General features: G+C 38.9%; 1 protein-coding gene across 2 annotated transcripts in view; it reads right to left on the bottom strand.

The window, feature by feature from the left end:
* golga4 (golgin A4) overlaps nt 1-16,192 on the bottom strand; it is a 44,892-nt gene extending 28,700 nt beyond the window's left edge. Inside the window, exons 1-8 of one of the 2 annotated variants that reach the window (XM_041788857.1) lie at nt 15,976-16,192; nt 13,258-13,335; nt 11,457-11,558; nt 4,345-4,413; nt 3,915-4,241; nt 1,736-1,783; nt 1,555-1,611; nt 1,369-1,467 (exon numbers count right to left, since the gene is read on the bottom strand). In XM_041788857.1, coding sequence (XP_041644791.1) covers nt 1,369-1,467; nt 1,555-1,611; nt 1,736-1,783; nt 3,915-4,241; nt 4,345-4,413; nt 11,457-11,558; nt 13,258-13,335; nt 15,976-16,053 — 858 coding nt within the window. In that variant the 5' untranslated portion in view covers nt 16,054-16,192. The remainder of the gene's footprint in view (nt 1-1,368; nt 1,468-1,554; nt 1,612-1,735; nt 1,784-3,914; nt 4,242-4,344; nt 4,414-11,456; nt 11,559-13,257; nt 13,336-15,975) is intronic. The other variant, XM_041788858.1, reaches the window with a different exon arrangement.

The following is a 16,192-nucleotide window of genomic DNA, read 5'->3' as shown; positions in this document are numbered from 1 at the left end:
CGGCGGAGTAAGGGGTGGATATGGCAACAAGCACGGCCTAGGGTAATGTCTGGGCGGGTATGGATGTGGATGTCCTCGGGGCCAAAAAAACGCCATTGGTCTCCACGTGTATCACCAGGTGTGAAAAGGTCCAGAAAAAGAAATGCTGTTGAGCTTGATTTTAGTTTTCAAGTGACTCACGTGTGTCGACATGTGTCGAGCTTGCCTCTGGCCAACATGGGTTGTCACCATTCATGCCAATAAAACATCTTGAACTGACCTGAACCATGTTTTATATTTTGTCAAGAACAGAAGAAAATACATTTTCAGCATTCAAAGTTTGGCAGGAGCCATGCACTGCTACTCTCACTTGTCTGCCATTGTGCTCCATGTCCCTCCCAAAGACTATCTATTCCCACCATTACTGTTTTCATTCAGATTCATTCCATAATATATAACAACCAGGGAGATACCACAACAGTCATGACGGCTTATCAAATTCAGGCTTTTCCCCAGATTCCTTGATATCAAGAGGGTAAAATGAGCATAGGGGATGCTTTAAAATCTTTTTCATGTTCTCTGTCTTTTTTTCCTTGTTTATATGCCTTCTTTATTCAAAGAGAATGTGTATAAGCTCTAAGCAATCTGCAACCTTCAGTGTTGAAAAATGAAGCCACAGCAGTACAGCCCAAAACTTGGAGCCAGTCTTGGCTGCAGAGGCACCAGAAGTCACACACACAACTAAAGATAAAATACCCATCTGCAGTAGAATTTAACATGATAACAGCCTTGTTTCAAGAAAACAAACATTTTCATTGGAGTAGTTAATGTCTTTATGGGCACACACTGTACAGAGAGATTAAATAATTTAGAACTTGTCTGTTTTGGTGTTGAGAAGGATGTGAGTTATGCATAATGAGGGGCATGACTGATATGACTGCAATGGAGTGTGCTGTAGTTTGTCAGATGGCTCGAGGCCAGACTTAGCTCTGCTTCTTTGCCTGTCTCTAAGTTGACTTAAAGTTAGTTTGAGACAGAGTTTTCAGCATGTCAACAGCAATGGATGGGCCACAGAAGACGGCCTCAGTAACCAAATGAATGACGCCAGGTTATACAGTCTGTGTGTATTAGCAGTGCATGTAAAAACTGTCTAAATGTATCAGCCCTATGCATTACTCATTTGTTTTTAATAATGTAACAGTGTAGGCTTTACGAGTTAAGTTGTTTTTCCAAGGATTATAAAGATCAAGACAAAAAAATGTAGTCATAACCATTTGTCATACTTAGATTTTATTACTTGTAAATCCAAAAACTTAAGAAGTGCACTTGCATGTTTGCCCCACATAAAAAAACACAGACACAGCTATCCATCCATATATGAACACTCACCTGTGTCTGAAGCACAGTGATCATCTGGTCTTTCTCCTCTAGAGCAGCATCAAACTCGTCCTGCAGGTGTTTCTTGGCCTGCTGGTCCATTTGAAGCTCCTGGATATGATTTGATTTGTAGAATATTATGTGAAACAAAGAGAAAGAATGGTTTTGATATAGAATGGCAATCACATATAGCCTTACCTCCCGCAGCTCTCCTATCCTGCGCAGAGCTTTATCTTGACTCTGACTGAGGATGACCTGAGGGGAGGAAGATGAAACAAGAATATCTGATCAGATCAGGATATATTTGCTCCAAATATGTCTGAAAGGACAAACCCATGGAAAAACAATGATGTAGAAATACTGCGATCAGAATAAATACCTGGGTTTTCTCTTTGTCTCGTTGCACTGTTCGGTACGCAGTAACAAGCTGCAGGGCAAAGAGGAGGAGGAATGAAATGTGTGAGGATACATTACAGTGGCTCTATTCAATTACATTTTTAAGACGGGATATTTGAATAAAATAAAAGTCCCACAGGGCAGGACATTAACATTTATTGCATCAGACCTGTAAGGCTTGGAATTTAAATGTGTTAACGGTTCATCTTTCTATTCATAGGGGAGATGTAGGATGCTGTTAAAATATACATCATATTGTTTGCTTTAGGATTCTTGACAAAAATTTGGTAAAATATGCATTTCAGCTTCTAAGAGAAATAGAAGAATTTACAAACTACTCATCTATCCCATGTTCTACATGCAGAGTGTGACATGCTGCCCTCTGGTAATAGTCTTGGCTCCCCACTGTAGACTGAACAGGTTTAAAATTCAATCTGCCTGTGTCTATAAGGCTCTTAAATAGTGGCAGTTAAGACAAGATATGGCCTGGGCTATGACTCTGTGTTTCTGAGCAAGTACAACCTTGTTTCCAAAAAAAACATAGGCTGCAGTGTAATATGTAAATAAAAACTGCGCAATGATTTTTAAATCTCATAACCCCATATTTCAGACACTTTAAGAAATCACTGTCATCACAGTTCCCTGTGCCATCCACAAATGCAGGTTAAAGCTGCACCATGAAAAGAAAAAGTAAAATGTGTACATAATCCATAAATGCCACTCTCTCCTCTGAGCCAAAGCTCATTTATAATGGACTGAGGCAAATGGAAAACTGTTCTGTAGTCAGATGAATCAAAATTTGAAATTCTTTTTGGAAACCAGGGATATTGTGTCCTGGAGACTGAAGAGGAGAGGAAACCATCCAGCTTGTCATCAGGGCACAGTTCAAAAGCCTGCATGGGGTTGGGTTGTTTTAGTGCCTATGGTGTGGGCAGCTTACCCATCTGGAAAGGCACTATGAATACTGAAAAGTATATAGAGGTTTCAGTGCAACATATGCCTTCATCCAGCAGCGTCACATTCAGAGAAGGTCTTGCATATCTTAGTCATGCTACACCACAAACCACGTTCATCACAGCAGCATAGCTCTACAGTAGAAGAGTCCAGGTGTTGAAGTGGCCTGCCTTGAGACCAATCCTTTAACCAATAGAAAACATATGGAGCATACTAAAATGAAAAATCGTGCAAGGAAGAACCAGGATTGTTAAGCAGCTAGACTCCTCGGACTTCCACTCCTGAACTCCGTCAGCTGGTCTCCTCACTTCCCAGACGTTTACAGACTATTATTCAAAGAAGAGGGGATGCTACACAATGGTAAACATGGCCCTGTCCCTACTTTTTAGAGATGTTTTGCTGGCATCGAATTCAAAATGAGTGCATATTTCTTATGAAATTGTAAAATGTCTCAGTTTCAACATCTGATGTGCTGTTTATGTTCTATTTTGAATAAAATATGAGAATTGCAAATCATAATATTCTGTTTTTATTTACATTTGACAAGGTATCCCAACTTTTTTGGAATTGGGGTTCTATCCTTATTATTTAGAAAACCAAATGTTTCATGTTCAACCTTTCATATGCATGATGCTATATATTGTGTTTCTATTTATTGCTGCAGCATGGATGAAAAACCCAAGTCAAATATAAATAAGGGTTAAGCTTCATCTCTAACCTAAAGCTAGTAGAAGAAAAATAACAACAGTGAAATCAGGTGTGAAATTATGACTACAGCATTATGTAATTTAATGGTGCTCCATGACTGGATGCTCAGAAGCATCTACTCTCACTGAAAATGAAAGGGCAAGTATAAAAAAGTCACCTTACATTTCTGAGTGATTTTATCTGATGCAGAAATTGCTTTGTAGACACCAAACAGCCGCTAAAGCGTTTTGCTCCTCCTCATCCTACAAATTATTTCACTTTCAGTATGACAGCTGTATTTACAACAGCTGTATTTTACCGAGGACCCAAACCCACCAGGAGCTATGTGTAAAATTTTTGTTCTATCTTGTGCCTACACCGGAACTATTAAATCAGCTACATTACCTTAAAAGTTATCGTTGCATAGACTGTCCATAATTAGAAATTACGATCAAACTATGTTACATTTGAACTTAAACTTAATTGATGCAACAAGTCCTGTCCCTTTTTGTGATTCTCACCTCTGAGTACTTCCCCCTGTATTTCCCGAGGCTCCTCTCCACTCGAAGCAGCCGGTGCAAAAGCTGCTCTTTGGTGAGAGACTCTGCAGTTCCTGGAGGCTCCTCAGCTTCACTCTCAATATCTGATGGTGGATCGTATGTGGGGACGCCAGGTGAGTCATTTTCTCCTACAGGTGTCAGCGAGTCACGTGAGGAGCTTCGGGTCAGATTGTCTTTGGAGGGAGAGCGGAAGAGATTTTCAGCTCGACTGGCACCGCCACGAATTAGCGACTCCATTGAGGGAACTTTTAACTGCAGTTTCTGGGCAAAGGACTGCGTTTCCTCTCTCTGTTGGAACATCAAACATTACATTAACAGCCAGTTAAACATACAAAAAAGTGAAGAAAAGGTATTCTAGCATTAAGAGGAGGAGAGAGGGTAATAAACATACATGAGGAGAGGCACTTCCATCACCGTTGATGCTTCCTCTGGGAGATCGGGACGGTCCTTTAGAGGCACTCTGCAGACATAAAAAATATTATGAGCGGGACAAAAAGCACACCTCTGAACTTGTCCTGGGCCAGTTAGTCATCCACACCCAGCGTGGCTCTCCCTGATTACTCTGGAGGGAGCAATATTAGTATTGCTGGGAGCAATGCAGGGGCAATGGGTACCCTCATGCAACTTGGAAAAAACAGAGGGGTTAAATACAAAACAGAAGGCATCTCTACAGAACATGAAACAAAAAGGGTTAAAACTAGACTCTACAGAACAGCCATGAGGTCAGAACAAACAGACAGTTAAAAGTCAAGTAGGAGAGCCGGTTTTTGAATTAAGGATGCTCGGCGGTGCTGTGTGCAGCTGGATTACAAGAGCACATGAGAGTGGTAATTGAATTTAGTACACACTGAGCAGCTTAGTTGGTTTAGTGGACTTGTTAGAAGAAGGATCAGAGTAAGCAAATATTCTCCTCCCTCATCCAGCTCCTAGCTACTCCTTCCTCTGAAGTACTGCACAAAACCTTTGAAATTCTGTCCTGTTTCTTGTGGACTGTTCTTAAATTAGCTACCTCTGTGATCTGCTTTAGTGGCTGCTGCAGGGAGAAAAGTGGCTCCTCTTTACACTTTTTTCAAGGGGGTGAAGAGGTTTAAAATTAACTACATTAAAGAAAAGGTGTTTGAATGCGTGCAGTGTTTGTGAGTGGGGACAACAGAGCTAAATAATTACTAAAATAAGCCCTATGTTTGATGCAAGTGATACCCCTCAGGAGGGTAAATATTGAAAATCACTCTTTAAACAAACTCGCACAGAAAAATTTACTTTATACTCATAAATTTATCTCAATGAACAGGACTAAAGCAGTGGTTCTCAGCTGGCCTAGCCTCCAGACTCACCTCCTGAATTACATATCATGACATAAATTTGCTTAAATTTTTGACCACTCAAATCGATTTAAAGAAAAATGCTACACTTTTATCAGAAGAGTCACACTTTGTTGTAGCAAGTCTTATCAGTTGATCTTCTTGGCTCCTTGAGGAAGACACCCTAGGTGTGAGGCAACATACAAGCTCCTTCATCCTGGTTCACAGATACTGGATGGCAGGTCCTGTCAAACCAGACAGGATAACCAAACCTGTACGAAATCAGCTGATAAGACACATCACAGCAACATCACATGACTCCTCTAAAAAATACTGCAGTAAGTTAAGTGTTAAAACTAGGGCTGCAAAGAAATTAACATCTAAATCAAGATTAATCTCAGGGTTTCTGTAGTTAATCATGATTAATCACACCCTTACTACTGCATTTTAAAATTCCACTCTTTTGCATTCAAACCAGTTGCTGTGTCATTTTTCTTCTGTCTTAATCTAAGGGTTATTAACTCCCTGTTTGGACACAGATCTGCTTTTATGGTAGATTGAGGATTTTAACATGAACGTAACACAAAAAAAGGTAAGGAAATAGGGGAAAGTAAACAGGTAAATGTGTAATAACACATGGTGCAGATGACTTATGACTCGTCCTCTGAGCAGTCTGCAAGATTGTGATTTTGAAATGAGACATTAAGGAGCAGTGGTGGTCTTACACTACATACCTGAAGCTGCAGGGACACACAATAATGGTTAACCAAAGTGTGCTGAAAGGGACAATAAAGTATGCAATTGACCGCTATTTAAAAAACAAAAAAAGCACTGATTGTGAACTTTAATTAATATCCATGTATGCAATTAACTTTGACAGCCCTAGGGCTAATAAAAACGTCTTACTCGTCATTAAGTTAACACAAGGATAATTTATTTTGTGCAGACAGTGTGAACCTTTTTTGGTACCTCGATGGAACACTCAAGAAATTCACATATTAGTTTTATGATCCCAAGATAATGTGATCAATAAGTTGAGATTTTCAAAAAACAACCAAAATGTAAACAATATCAGGACTAAAAGGGTTAAAATAACATTTACAAATGTTATCCGCTTAGCGCCTCTGCACATCATAGACATTATGCCACATTTTCTGTTTTCCTGAGACACATTCATGACAGACTGAAAACAGCTCTAAGACCCAATTTAGGGCTCGGACTTGCCAGTTGAGAACCACTGGACTAACCAAAAAGCTGCCATCCTCAGATTCAGACCAGAAAGCTAACAGTGTTGCTTAAATTAATTAGAAAAATACATTTGAAATGCTTCAGTACTGTTATGTTGGCAAAAAGGATGCACAATACTGGATTTTGCCAATATGTGTTGTACTGAAATTTAGACATTAACTTTAGTTAATACCATTATGGACACTGATATATAAATGTAGCTAATATTAAAGAGGATACATTGGCTGTAAATACTGGCAGTAATTGTAATACCTGCCAATAAAGATAATCAACTTTATGAGTGAAAAGCTGCCAATTGTGATTTCAGCAGATATTATCATGCACACTATAGTTGCGAAAAATATTTTTGTAATCAAGAAAGTGTCCAGGAGTCTGCTTGTAACTTTAAGAAAATAATATAAGCCAATACAGGCCTATATGCACTGTTGACAAAGGCCAATATTTACAGATGATATATGCTAACATTAACAGCTGATAGAGTCTAACATTTACAGCTAATAGAGGCTAACATTTACAGCTGATAATGGTCCATATTTACAGCTGATACAAGCTAACATTTATAGCCGATAACGGCTAACATTTACAACTGATATAAGCTACCATTTAATGCTGATATAAGCTATTTATACCTGATATAAGCTAACATTCATAGCTGGTGAAAGTTAACATTTATAGCTCATATAGGCTAACATTTACAGCTGACAAGGGCTTATATTTACAGCCGATACAAGATAACATTTACAGATAATATAGGCCAATATTTACAGCTGATATAAGCTAACAATTAAAACCGATATATTTATCGCTGATTTTAGCTAACAATTAGAGCCTATATTGCTAACATTTTCTGCCAATATAATATTTACAGCTGATGTAAGCTACATTTTACAGCTGATACAGGCAAAAAATTACAACTGATTTAGGCTCATATTTACAGCTTACATGGGCTAATATTTATAGTCATTTTATTGGTTGAAAATACTGTCAGAAATTTTCAGACCTGCTTAGACTGATAATTAACTTTCTAAGCTAATGATGTGATCGTGCATCCTATATTCACAAACATATTTTTAATTCATACAGTACCCAAAAGTCTGCTTGTAACTTTTACAAAAGGAAAACAATAGTGGTCACTGTAATAATAGCCCTCTAAGTGGGCAGCTCAGTTGAGCTGACCTGCAGCCTTTTTACTTGCATGTACTTACTCACAATTTCTCCCAATTTCTTACTTTATTCACAACCCTATCTAATAAAGGCTAAAAAATCATTAATAAAGCTTTAAAAAATGAACAAACAAAAAACAAACGAATAACAGCATCAAAACAGATCATCCTTTATTAGAGTCTAAACCTGTCATATTATTACAATCCCACTGTCATCCAATAAAGCCTTTCCCCTAGTGTGTTTTAGTGATTCAAACTCATACACCAACTTCCCTTATCCCAAATAACAAATGGCAAAACAAATTTACTCAAAATCCAAAATCCGGCTGTTCCTAATTAAAATTACGACAACACTTATAGCCTTGATGTTATATCAATAAGAAACATAACCCATAAAAATATCTCGAGTAAAGCTCTGGAGAAACGTAGCTGGTAAATCAGGTTTTCATCTCCAAAATAAATTGGAAAAATATCAACAAAGAGCACTGGAATTTGATGGAATTGCTGTAATTTGATTCAACATGTGATATTTAATGAGGACATGTCAATAACATTGGATAGGATGTTGATGGAACAGGACAAAGATGTTTACACTTTGCATTAACGATACGTTTCCATTGTGTACTTGACATCCCTGCCTCACATGCAAATTCAGATCCTGCTGGTTTAACATGGTGACAGAGGGACAGCATTGTTCTCCCAGTTGATGGGCTAGTACTTAAGGCTGCTTTGGACACATGTTTGCTCTACCAAACCAATGAGGATAAAGGGATCCCTAACCACCTCCATGTGTGGCCTAAGCTGACTGACTTAATCCATCCACAGGGTGCACTTGGGGTACGTTCACATTGAACATTAAGATTATGCACTTGTTGTTAGAGCATCCAGGAACGATGTTATTGCTAGGTGTAAACAGACCCTATCTTTGATTACAAGTGGTGATAGTGACATATGTTGTGTCTGTCACTGCAACACAATCATGGCCGAAGCAAGACAACTTGTTTTTTCATCTTGTGCCATGGCACTATGTCAGACTATGCAACAAAAATCTTGTCCTGTCTTGGCCAACAGACTGGTAACAGTACAAGTGTGATGCCGACCAATCATTGTATGCCGCTGTCAAAGAAAAGATTATGGACTTGTCCATAAAAGGAAAAAATGAACTGGCTAGGTAGCTTGATCTAGTCTTCGATATCAAAAGGATAAGTTACAAACAGATTCTACAGTCTGTTTTTGATAAAGTATCAGTAAGAGCCTGTGCCTAAAGTCGGTGCTTTTAGCTTAGTCCTCTCAACCCTCTCAACCAAAAGTTTCAGAGTGCTTCCCACCATGGTTATTGTTATTCTATATGTGACATTTATTTAAACAGCTCTGTGTGCTTCATATTTCTTTTATTCAAGGAAGTTTCACCAATAAAACATGAAAACAGAGTAAAGGAATCCTGTCCTGATGCAGGCAGTGGCTGTAGACCTGGCAACTTTAACCCAGTCAAACAGGTTTCTCTTCTGTCTTTATCAGAAGTTCTGCCACTTCTTGATTTTGCCTAGACTGTAAGAAAGAAAGAAAACTGACAAGCACAGCACTGCTCCAAAACTGAGAATATTTTCATCTGATGCCAAAAGCCTTTTTTTTTTCTCCACTCATGGCGCTGAGCCCTGTAAATGCTGGACAACACTGGCTTTGTATTGAAAACAAGCGCTGCCAGTGCAAAAAAAGGAGCTGTAGATATAAGTCCTATGAAGGAAAATGTTTATAAAAATCCTGTCAATTATTGTGCATTATTTGTTTTAATTACTTTAAGTTTAATAGTAACCTTGCAAAGCAGATGGACTGGCCTGATTCTATGTCTGTCATCAGGAGAATCCATCTTGCAAAACACCAGTCTGAAAGGACCGCGCCAGGTCTGAAAATGGACTGGACCAATTAGTCATTGGAGGAGAATAAGTCAATAGCTACGGGCAGGGTTTAGTTGTACTTGAAGAGATAGTAATGGTTGCCGCCAGTGTAGCATTGCTCGGATGTAGCTTTAGTAAAGCAGCAGTTTTATCAGAAGTTGGCCGTGTTTCTTTATGGAAATGAGTAAAGAGCCACATCGAAAGCTTCTCTTGCAGAGATGGTTTTGCTCTTCTCTTCATCGGCCTCAACATGAGTTCTATCCACCAACAAGCTCCAACGTTCATAATTATGGAAGCTCCTGTCGAGCTCAGGTAACAACTTGAGCTGCGAATGTCCACTACCTCTCGTCAGTCTGATTGGCCCGCAAACAATAAGACAGACAGAAGGTTCATCCAGTGACCTTCTGGGCACCTTTGAAAAGTCCAAAACACTTTGTATGGGAGGTTTCCCTGATGAACATGAAATATATCCCATGCTGTGGAAATGTGAAAACAGCCTATCTGGTGTGTCAGGATACTTTAAACATATTTTAGTACTGATGGGGAAAAAGAGTTTCAAAGCAACAGAGAACAAGACCCAAACATATATTTACTCTTTACTAAATGGCCCACTCTGGTATGAGTGAGAACTAACAACACTATTTAGTGATAGTTTGTACAGACTGTGCTGCTTTATTATGTTTTTAAATGTATATTTGATACGCCTGTAAATATTTTCCTTTTTAATGTGGAACCCAGGAAGACCAGCTGTGCTCAAGGGTAATGGTTCTCAACTGGTTTAGTCACAAGACCCACCACCAAGCCCTTGTGACCCAAATTTCTTGAATATTTCAATGATAAATGTTTTTAAAGAAAAATGAGGCAGTTTGGACTTGAGGTGTAACAGAAGATGTGACCGAACAAAGAGATGTAGGTATATACTTAAAAATAAAAGCACATCATAGACTTTTCATCACACATTTTTTCCAGGCAGGCAGCCCTCTGAAAATGGCTCCTCGATCGACCAGTTGAGAACTGCTCTAGTGTACAGCTAGTGGGGATCCTAATCAAATAAACATATAGATAAATAATTAACGGATCATAACTGATTCCAAAGTTCATTTTTTCTATTTATGTAAAATATTTTTTGCTTAAATTAAAAAAAAAAAAACTTTGAGAGATTCAGTGTGAATTACTGGAAATGCTAAAACCTCAACACCTAACACACAGAAAAACATCAAAGATTTAAACAGAGTACAAAAAAAGATGAATAGTAAATTGGCTTCTATCCCATATGAATACCTGAAATGTTCCTACCCTGAAGTGTTACTACCCTAACATCCTCTTGATCCTGAGCTCCAGAAGGGCATCTACACAACATTTGGTCTGTTTGTTTACTTGGAAGAGTTACAAACTATTCAACATTTTAACTGATTTAAAAGTTTGCATATAGCTTCCAAAATGAAAGATGTCAACTCTCCAAATAAACAGACTTGTGGGGAGAAGGGACAAAGGCCATCAAACAAGAAAACAGGGTGCTGAGGGTCTGTAAAGCAAGCAACTAAGGATACCTTCAGACTATGGGGGCGATACTGGGTTCTATAAAATAACGACAACTGAAGGGAAGGGCAGTACACCAACATATGGCAGAAAGCACAAAAGCTTCTATCCCACAGTTTAAACCATCACTCCCACTGGATGCAGGGTTAGCCTAAATATGAGATGCCTTCTTGTTGCTAAATCCAAAGGAAACAGGAGACAGAGAGCAGGGAACAAGCTGTCCCTGCTCGGGCCACAGTCTTCTACCAATTCCCCAAAGGCGCGGAGACGGAAGGAAGGAACGGGGCAACAGGAGGAGGAGGAAGAGAGGGAGGAGAAAGATGAGGAGGAAGACACAGGAAGTGAGGACAAACTCACCACACTGGCTACCTGGGCCGTTTTGGGTCGTTTTGAATGGTCCAGAGCAAAGATAGTATACTCAGAGAGAAAAGCGGGCTCTGCTATCATCCCGGCCAGCATCTGACCCCGTCAGTGCAGTGTCGGGACGAAAGGTGGGGAAAGGAGAGGAACACAGAGAGCAATGAGAAAAAACAACACCATGAGAGTGAAACAGCGCCGAGGGAGTGTCCAGAAGAGGCAGAGAAAGATGGATGGAGAGAAAGAGAGAGAGCATCTACATGGGAGAGGAAGAAAAATAAGAAAATGGGAAAGTGAAACACTGAATAAACATTTATGTTATGAATTGCAGTTTGGCATCCCTGAGTGTTGCCATTGATATTAAGAGGTAAAATAATTTAATTAGCATCCAATAATCAAAATAACCTCTCTCAGGGATGTCAAAGTTCTCAAGATTTGTGAGGTGAAAAAGATGCCGTGATGTAAAGAAGTTTCTAGGCTTAGAGGGACATTAGAGAATAGAAACCTAACCAAAAGGGGCCTCTGTCACTACTCCAGTTTGGGGTTGCGGAGTTAAAATGTAGAAACTTGTCATAAATATTTAATTTAGCCAATGTTTTGATCTGAAGATCAAACAGCCAAGACAGTAAACATCCATGTCTGAGCAAAAAAAAAAAAAACGCATTAACCAGACGTTGCATCATCCTTCAGTTAAAGTCGGTGCCTCACAACCTTGGTGAAAGAAATCAAAAACGCCTTGTGTAAATGCACACATGAACACAGGGGGAAATATTGCAACAACTCACAAGAGAAAAAAAACATGGAGAAGAGGATACATCAATTATTCATAGACATGCTGAAGTATGGTCAGCTCGCTGCCATAAAAATACCAATCCTAATGCATCTGAGTGGGAATTTCTTCTGGGTGAGCTTTAGCAGGAACTTCATTCATGTCACAAAACTTCCAAACAGAACAACAATAATTATGTTAATTCTCTTTAAACTGACCATCAAAAACCCTCATTGTTATTTGACATAAGCTCAACAGTAACTGCCTGTCTCAATGGCTCCGGAAGTAAATCCCCCCATTCATATCCTCCATTAATATCTTTAAAGATCCATATGACAATATATCACAGGAGCAGAGACAATCGTTTCACACTCAGGTAGCTTTAGGTAAGTCTATGCTGGATAGTTGTGAAATTATGGCTAATAATAAAATCAACTATGGAGACAATGAATGGGATATTTACTTCTGGAGCCACACTGTTGAGTTCTTTATTCACTTAGGTGTCCTATTAGAGAATACATGCAATTAAATGAAGGGTAAGCTTAAATAAGCAGATAATAAGATAACACCACTGATGCTTACATTACAGATAATTTGTAAATATATTCCCATTGATACATTTTCATAAAATAATAAAGACCAGGTTGAGACAGATCGGCATGTGTTGTCTGAAATGACACAGGTACTACTTAGGAAATTATACTTATGAAATACAAACTAGGTTTGGCAGGTCCAGCACAAAGAATCAATATTTTAACTCAGATTGATTGATACCTTGTAGATTCAAAATAAAATCTCAACTTGGTCAGTGGTATTTTTGCTTGACACTGCAATCAAAATGCACTGATTTGTTATTAAAGGAACACAAAGCAGAACAAAACAATAGACAGAATTTGAAGGACTGACAGAAACATTGCTCTGAGGGGAAAATTAGAAAATAAGCTGACAGGGAACATGACATCTCAGCAGACTGCAGCTTCAGCTCAAAAATATTAAAGGTATGTCTGTCACACAGGCTGACAGCTCGCTCACCTCTCTGTCACTGGGTAACGGTGAGCCATCCTGATGCAAGGGGGGAGTCTGGCTACTGCGCCGCTCTCCACCGCCCATCTGTAAAAGTCGATAAAGAGTGTTAAAGGTTATTAGACAGAAATCTGCAGCAAAATTACAGTACTCATTGTTAAGTACTGTTTAATGCATTTGTTATTCAGTTTTATGTACTTTAAAGGCCAAAATAGGCACAGGCATTGCAAAGTAGCTCAGATTGTGTAGTGTTTGACAATGCTTTACTTTCTCTTTACTTTTCTCTAAAAAGAAAAACATTAAAAAGTGAATGAACACTTATTTACTCACTCAGTGACTTACTGATTTACAAGGTTTGATATTTTCAGATCTCTGCCACAAAATAATTTTGCCAATCTTTCCTCATTGTTCTGCTGAAGCTGATTACATTCCATTTTCCCTTAGATTTCCCTTACTGATCCTACAGTTTACATTAAAATGAGTATTGTATGATAGTGTCTTCTGCTATGATAGCAGCACAAATACTGATGGGTTAGAAAAGTTACTGCTGACATTTTAAGAGCTTTGACTAATATTTCACTAAATGGTCATAGATACTGAGAAACAGCCTCCTCCTGCTACAAAAGATGCCAATTGATCTTTTCTTGAATTTCAGGAGAGCAAAATAATTCAGCAGTTAGAGATCTCTGGTAAACTGCATTGAAAGATAAGGAAAGGTTGAACCAAGGCAGCAAGTTAATGGTGAACTTATTCAGTATTCAATAAAGTAGCCTGCCACCAAGCTCAGGCAGCAGCAGATGAACAGTCTGCAAAGTGCATTTACTTTGACTCCAACACTGAAACCAGTTTAGAGATGTGCTAATTGTATAATTCAGTGCTGACACACATACCAATGTCAAAAATAACATGTAAGCTGATTGCCAATGCCATTACCAATGATTTTTTTTCATTACTTCTATGGCTGTAAGACCCAAATATTTCTCTAATGTCTGACCATGCAAAAGGTCAGAGTTTGTTTAACAGGTGATTTCTTCTGCCCAGTTAAAAACTTCTTCTTCGGTTCAGCAGTTAGGTGTGCCAGATTCCAGCATTAAATTGACTGGACATTAGGATTGGGCAGGATCCAAGTGCTTTCCAGCATGCACGCACAAGCACAGTGAGCACACAGTGTGCCTCTGCTGGTGTTTCATTCAATCCTTTGACAAAATGCTTCAAACAACGAGGATATTTATTACTGAGGAGCAGGAAGTGATGTATAGTTAAGTATCATTTTCACACTTGCATCAGGAAAGGAGGATCAAATAAAATATTCTCTTTTTCCTCTTCCTCCATGCATACTGGCATATATGTGCCCGCCATGCCCCCCTCCTTTCCAGAGGTAATGTGAGAAATAATAATCAAAAAGTATTGTTAGGCAGGATTAAGGAATATGGTGTAATGTTCAATACTTTTAAACAGCAAAAAATAAGCCTTAAATTGAGCTGGACAATTAATCAAAATTTAGATTGACTTCAGTAAATACCATGCATCATAGTGCCCATGATGCACTACTAAATAGCGCACTACAAATTAGGCCTACATCATTAACAGGAGTTCACTCATCATTAACATCCAATTTCCACAAACAGGCAGTGGTGCTGCTGCTGGAAATGGACTAACACACTTCAGGCATTTATTACAAACATGCTCATAATACAGCACTGTCTTCAGGATGGTAATTAAATCAGTGCCATGGCTATTTTAAAATATCCAGGGATACCATATGACTGTATTTCCACCTATTCATCCTGGACCCATTAGCTAGTGACATAAGTTCATGCCACATCATTTGCTCTTGAGTCAATATTGGCCGATACCAATATTAAACTGATGCATCGATGTATCCCTTCTGCAAAGAATTTCTGTTGAATATCTCAATATCTTTTCATAACACATGTACAAGATGCAGTACATATTGTAAAGTTCTGTAGTATTAAAAAGTGCAAAACTTAAAAAAGCTGAGATCTTCAGTTGTATGAAGATATATATGTTTAAGGAAAAACGAGAAAGAAAATCAATGGTTTAAATAGCACAAAAACTAAGCAACATAGCAAACGTTTCAGTGCAATTTAGACGATGTGCAGGGGGTTCGTTTGTATTTGTGTTGCCTTGGTATTTGTGAGGATACGTGTACCGTTTCATTTTACTCAAATCTTATTGTAGAATACAAATTTGATATTGTGACAACCCTACAATAGAGGCATCCGGGCACGGACAGGATTTGCATGCATCAAAAAAAGCAGCCAGCTGACATCCATTTGCAGCCCATGCAAGCAACATTACAACAGACACACCCTTATAAACTCAGTGTCTATATTAAGAAGTCTCAGTTATGATTGACAACAACAAATCTTAGGCTGGCTATTGTTGCTTTTGTCCACCTGGGACAACGACATTTACCGCGTAGAAGTCTACTTGAACGTCTGACGAGCAGCAATTGATGACAGCTAAGTTGGACAACTAAAAGAGTTAGCACGGTGCTTATATTTAGAAAGCAAAAGGACAAAATGTAAAACGAACCGACAGCTAAGGAGGATACGACAATAATCGAAAAATAATGTCGCAAAACAATCGATTTCAACGCGACCTGTAACTTTTGCTGTCGCGACTCGACAGCTAGCTTCCAAAGCAGTGTAAACAGATAAGGCTATGCTAACTGAGTTAGCTCCAAGCAGTACAACAACCAACCTGGGCCTGCTGTGGTGACTGCGCATTCCTCAGTGGGGACTGCTCCTCGTTTATCCTCTGCTTCAGTTTTTTAAACATCTTGTCACGCCGATGGAGCAAACAGCTGACGGCAGAAGACTACTACACTGCTGAGATGTATTTTGTTTTCCTTTAGCCTGACATCCAATCTTCAGAGCTAGACTTCCTTGTTCGCTTCAGATTTCCAGCAGGTGACCGC

This window comes from Cheilinus undulatus, linkage group 6, assembly GCF_018320785.1.
Source record: "Cheilinus undulatus linkage group 6, ASM1832078v1, whole genome shotgun sequence".
In the NCBI taxonomy this organism is placed as follows: domain Eukaryota; kingdom Metazoa; phylum Chordata; class Actinopteri; order Labriformes; family Labridae; genus Cheilinus; species Cheilinus undulatus.
Note: the sequence above shows the minus strand (reverse complement) of the source record. Positions and strands in the feature narration are given on the sequence as shown.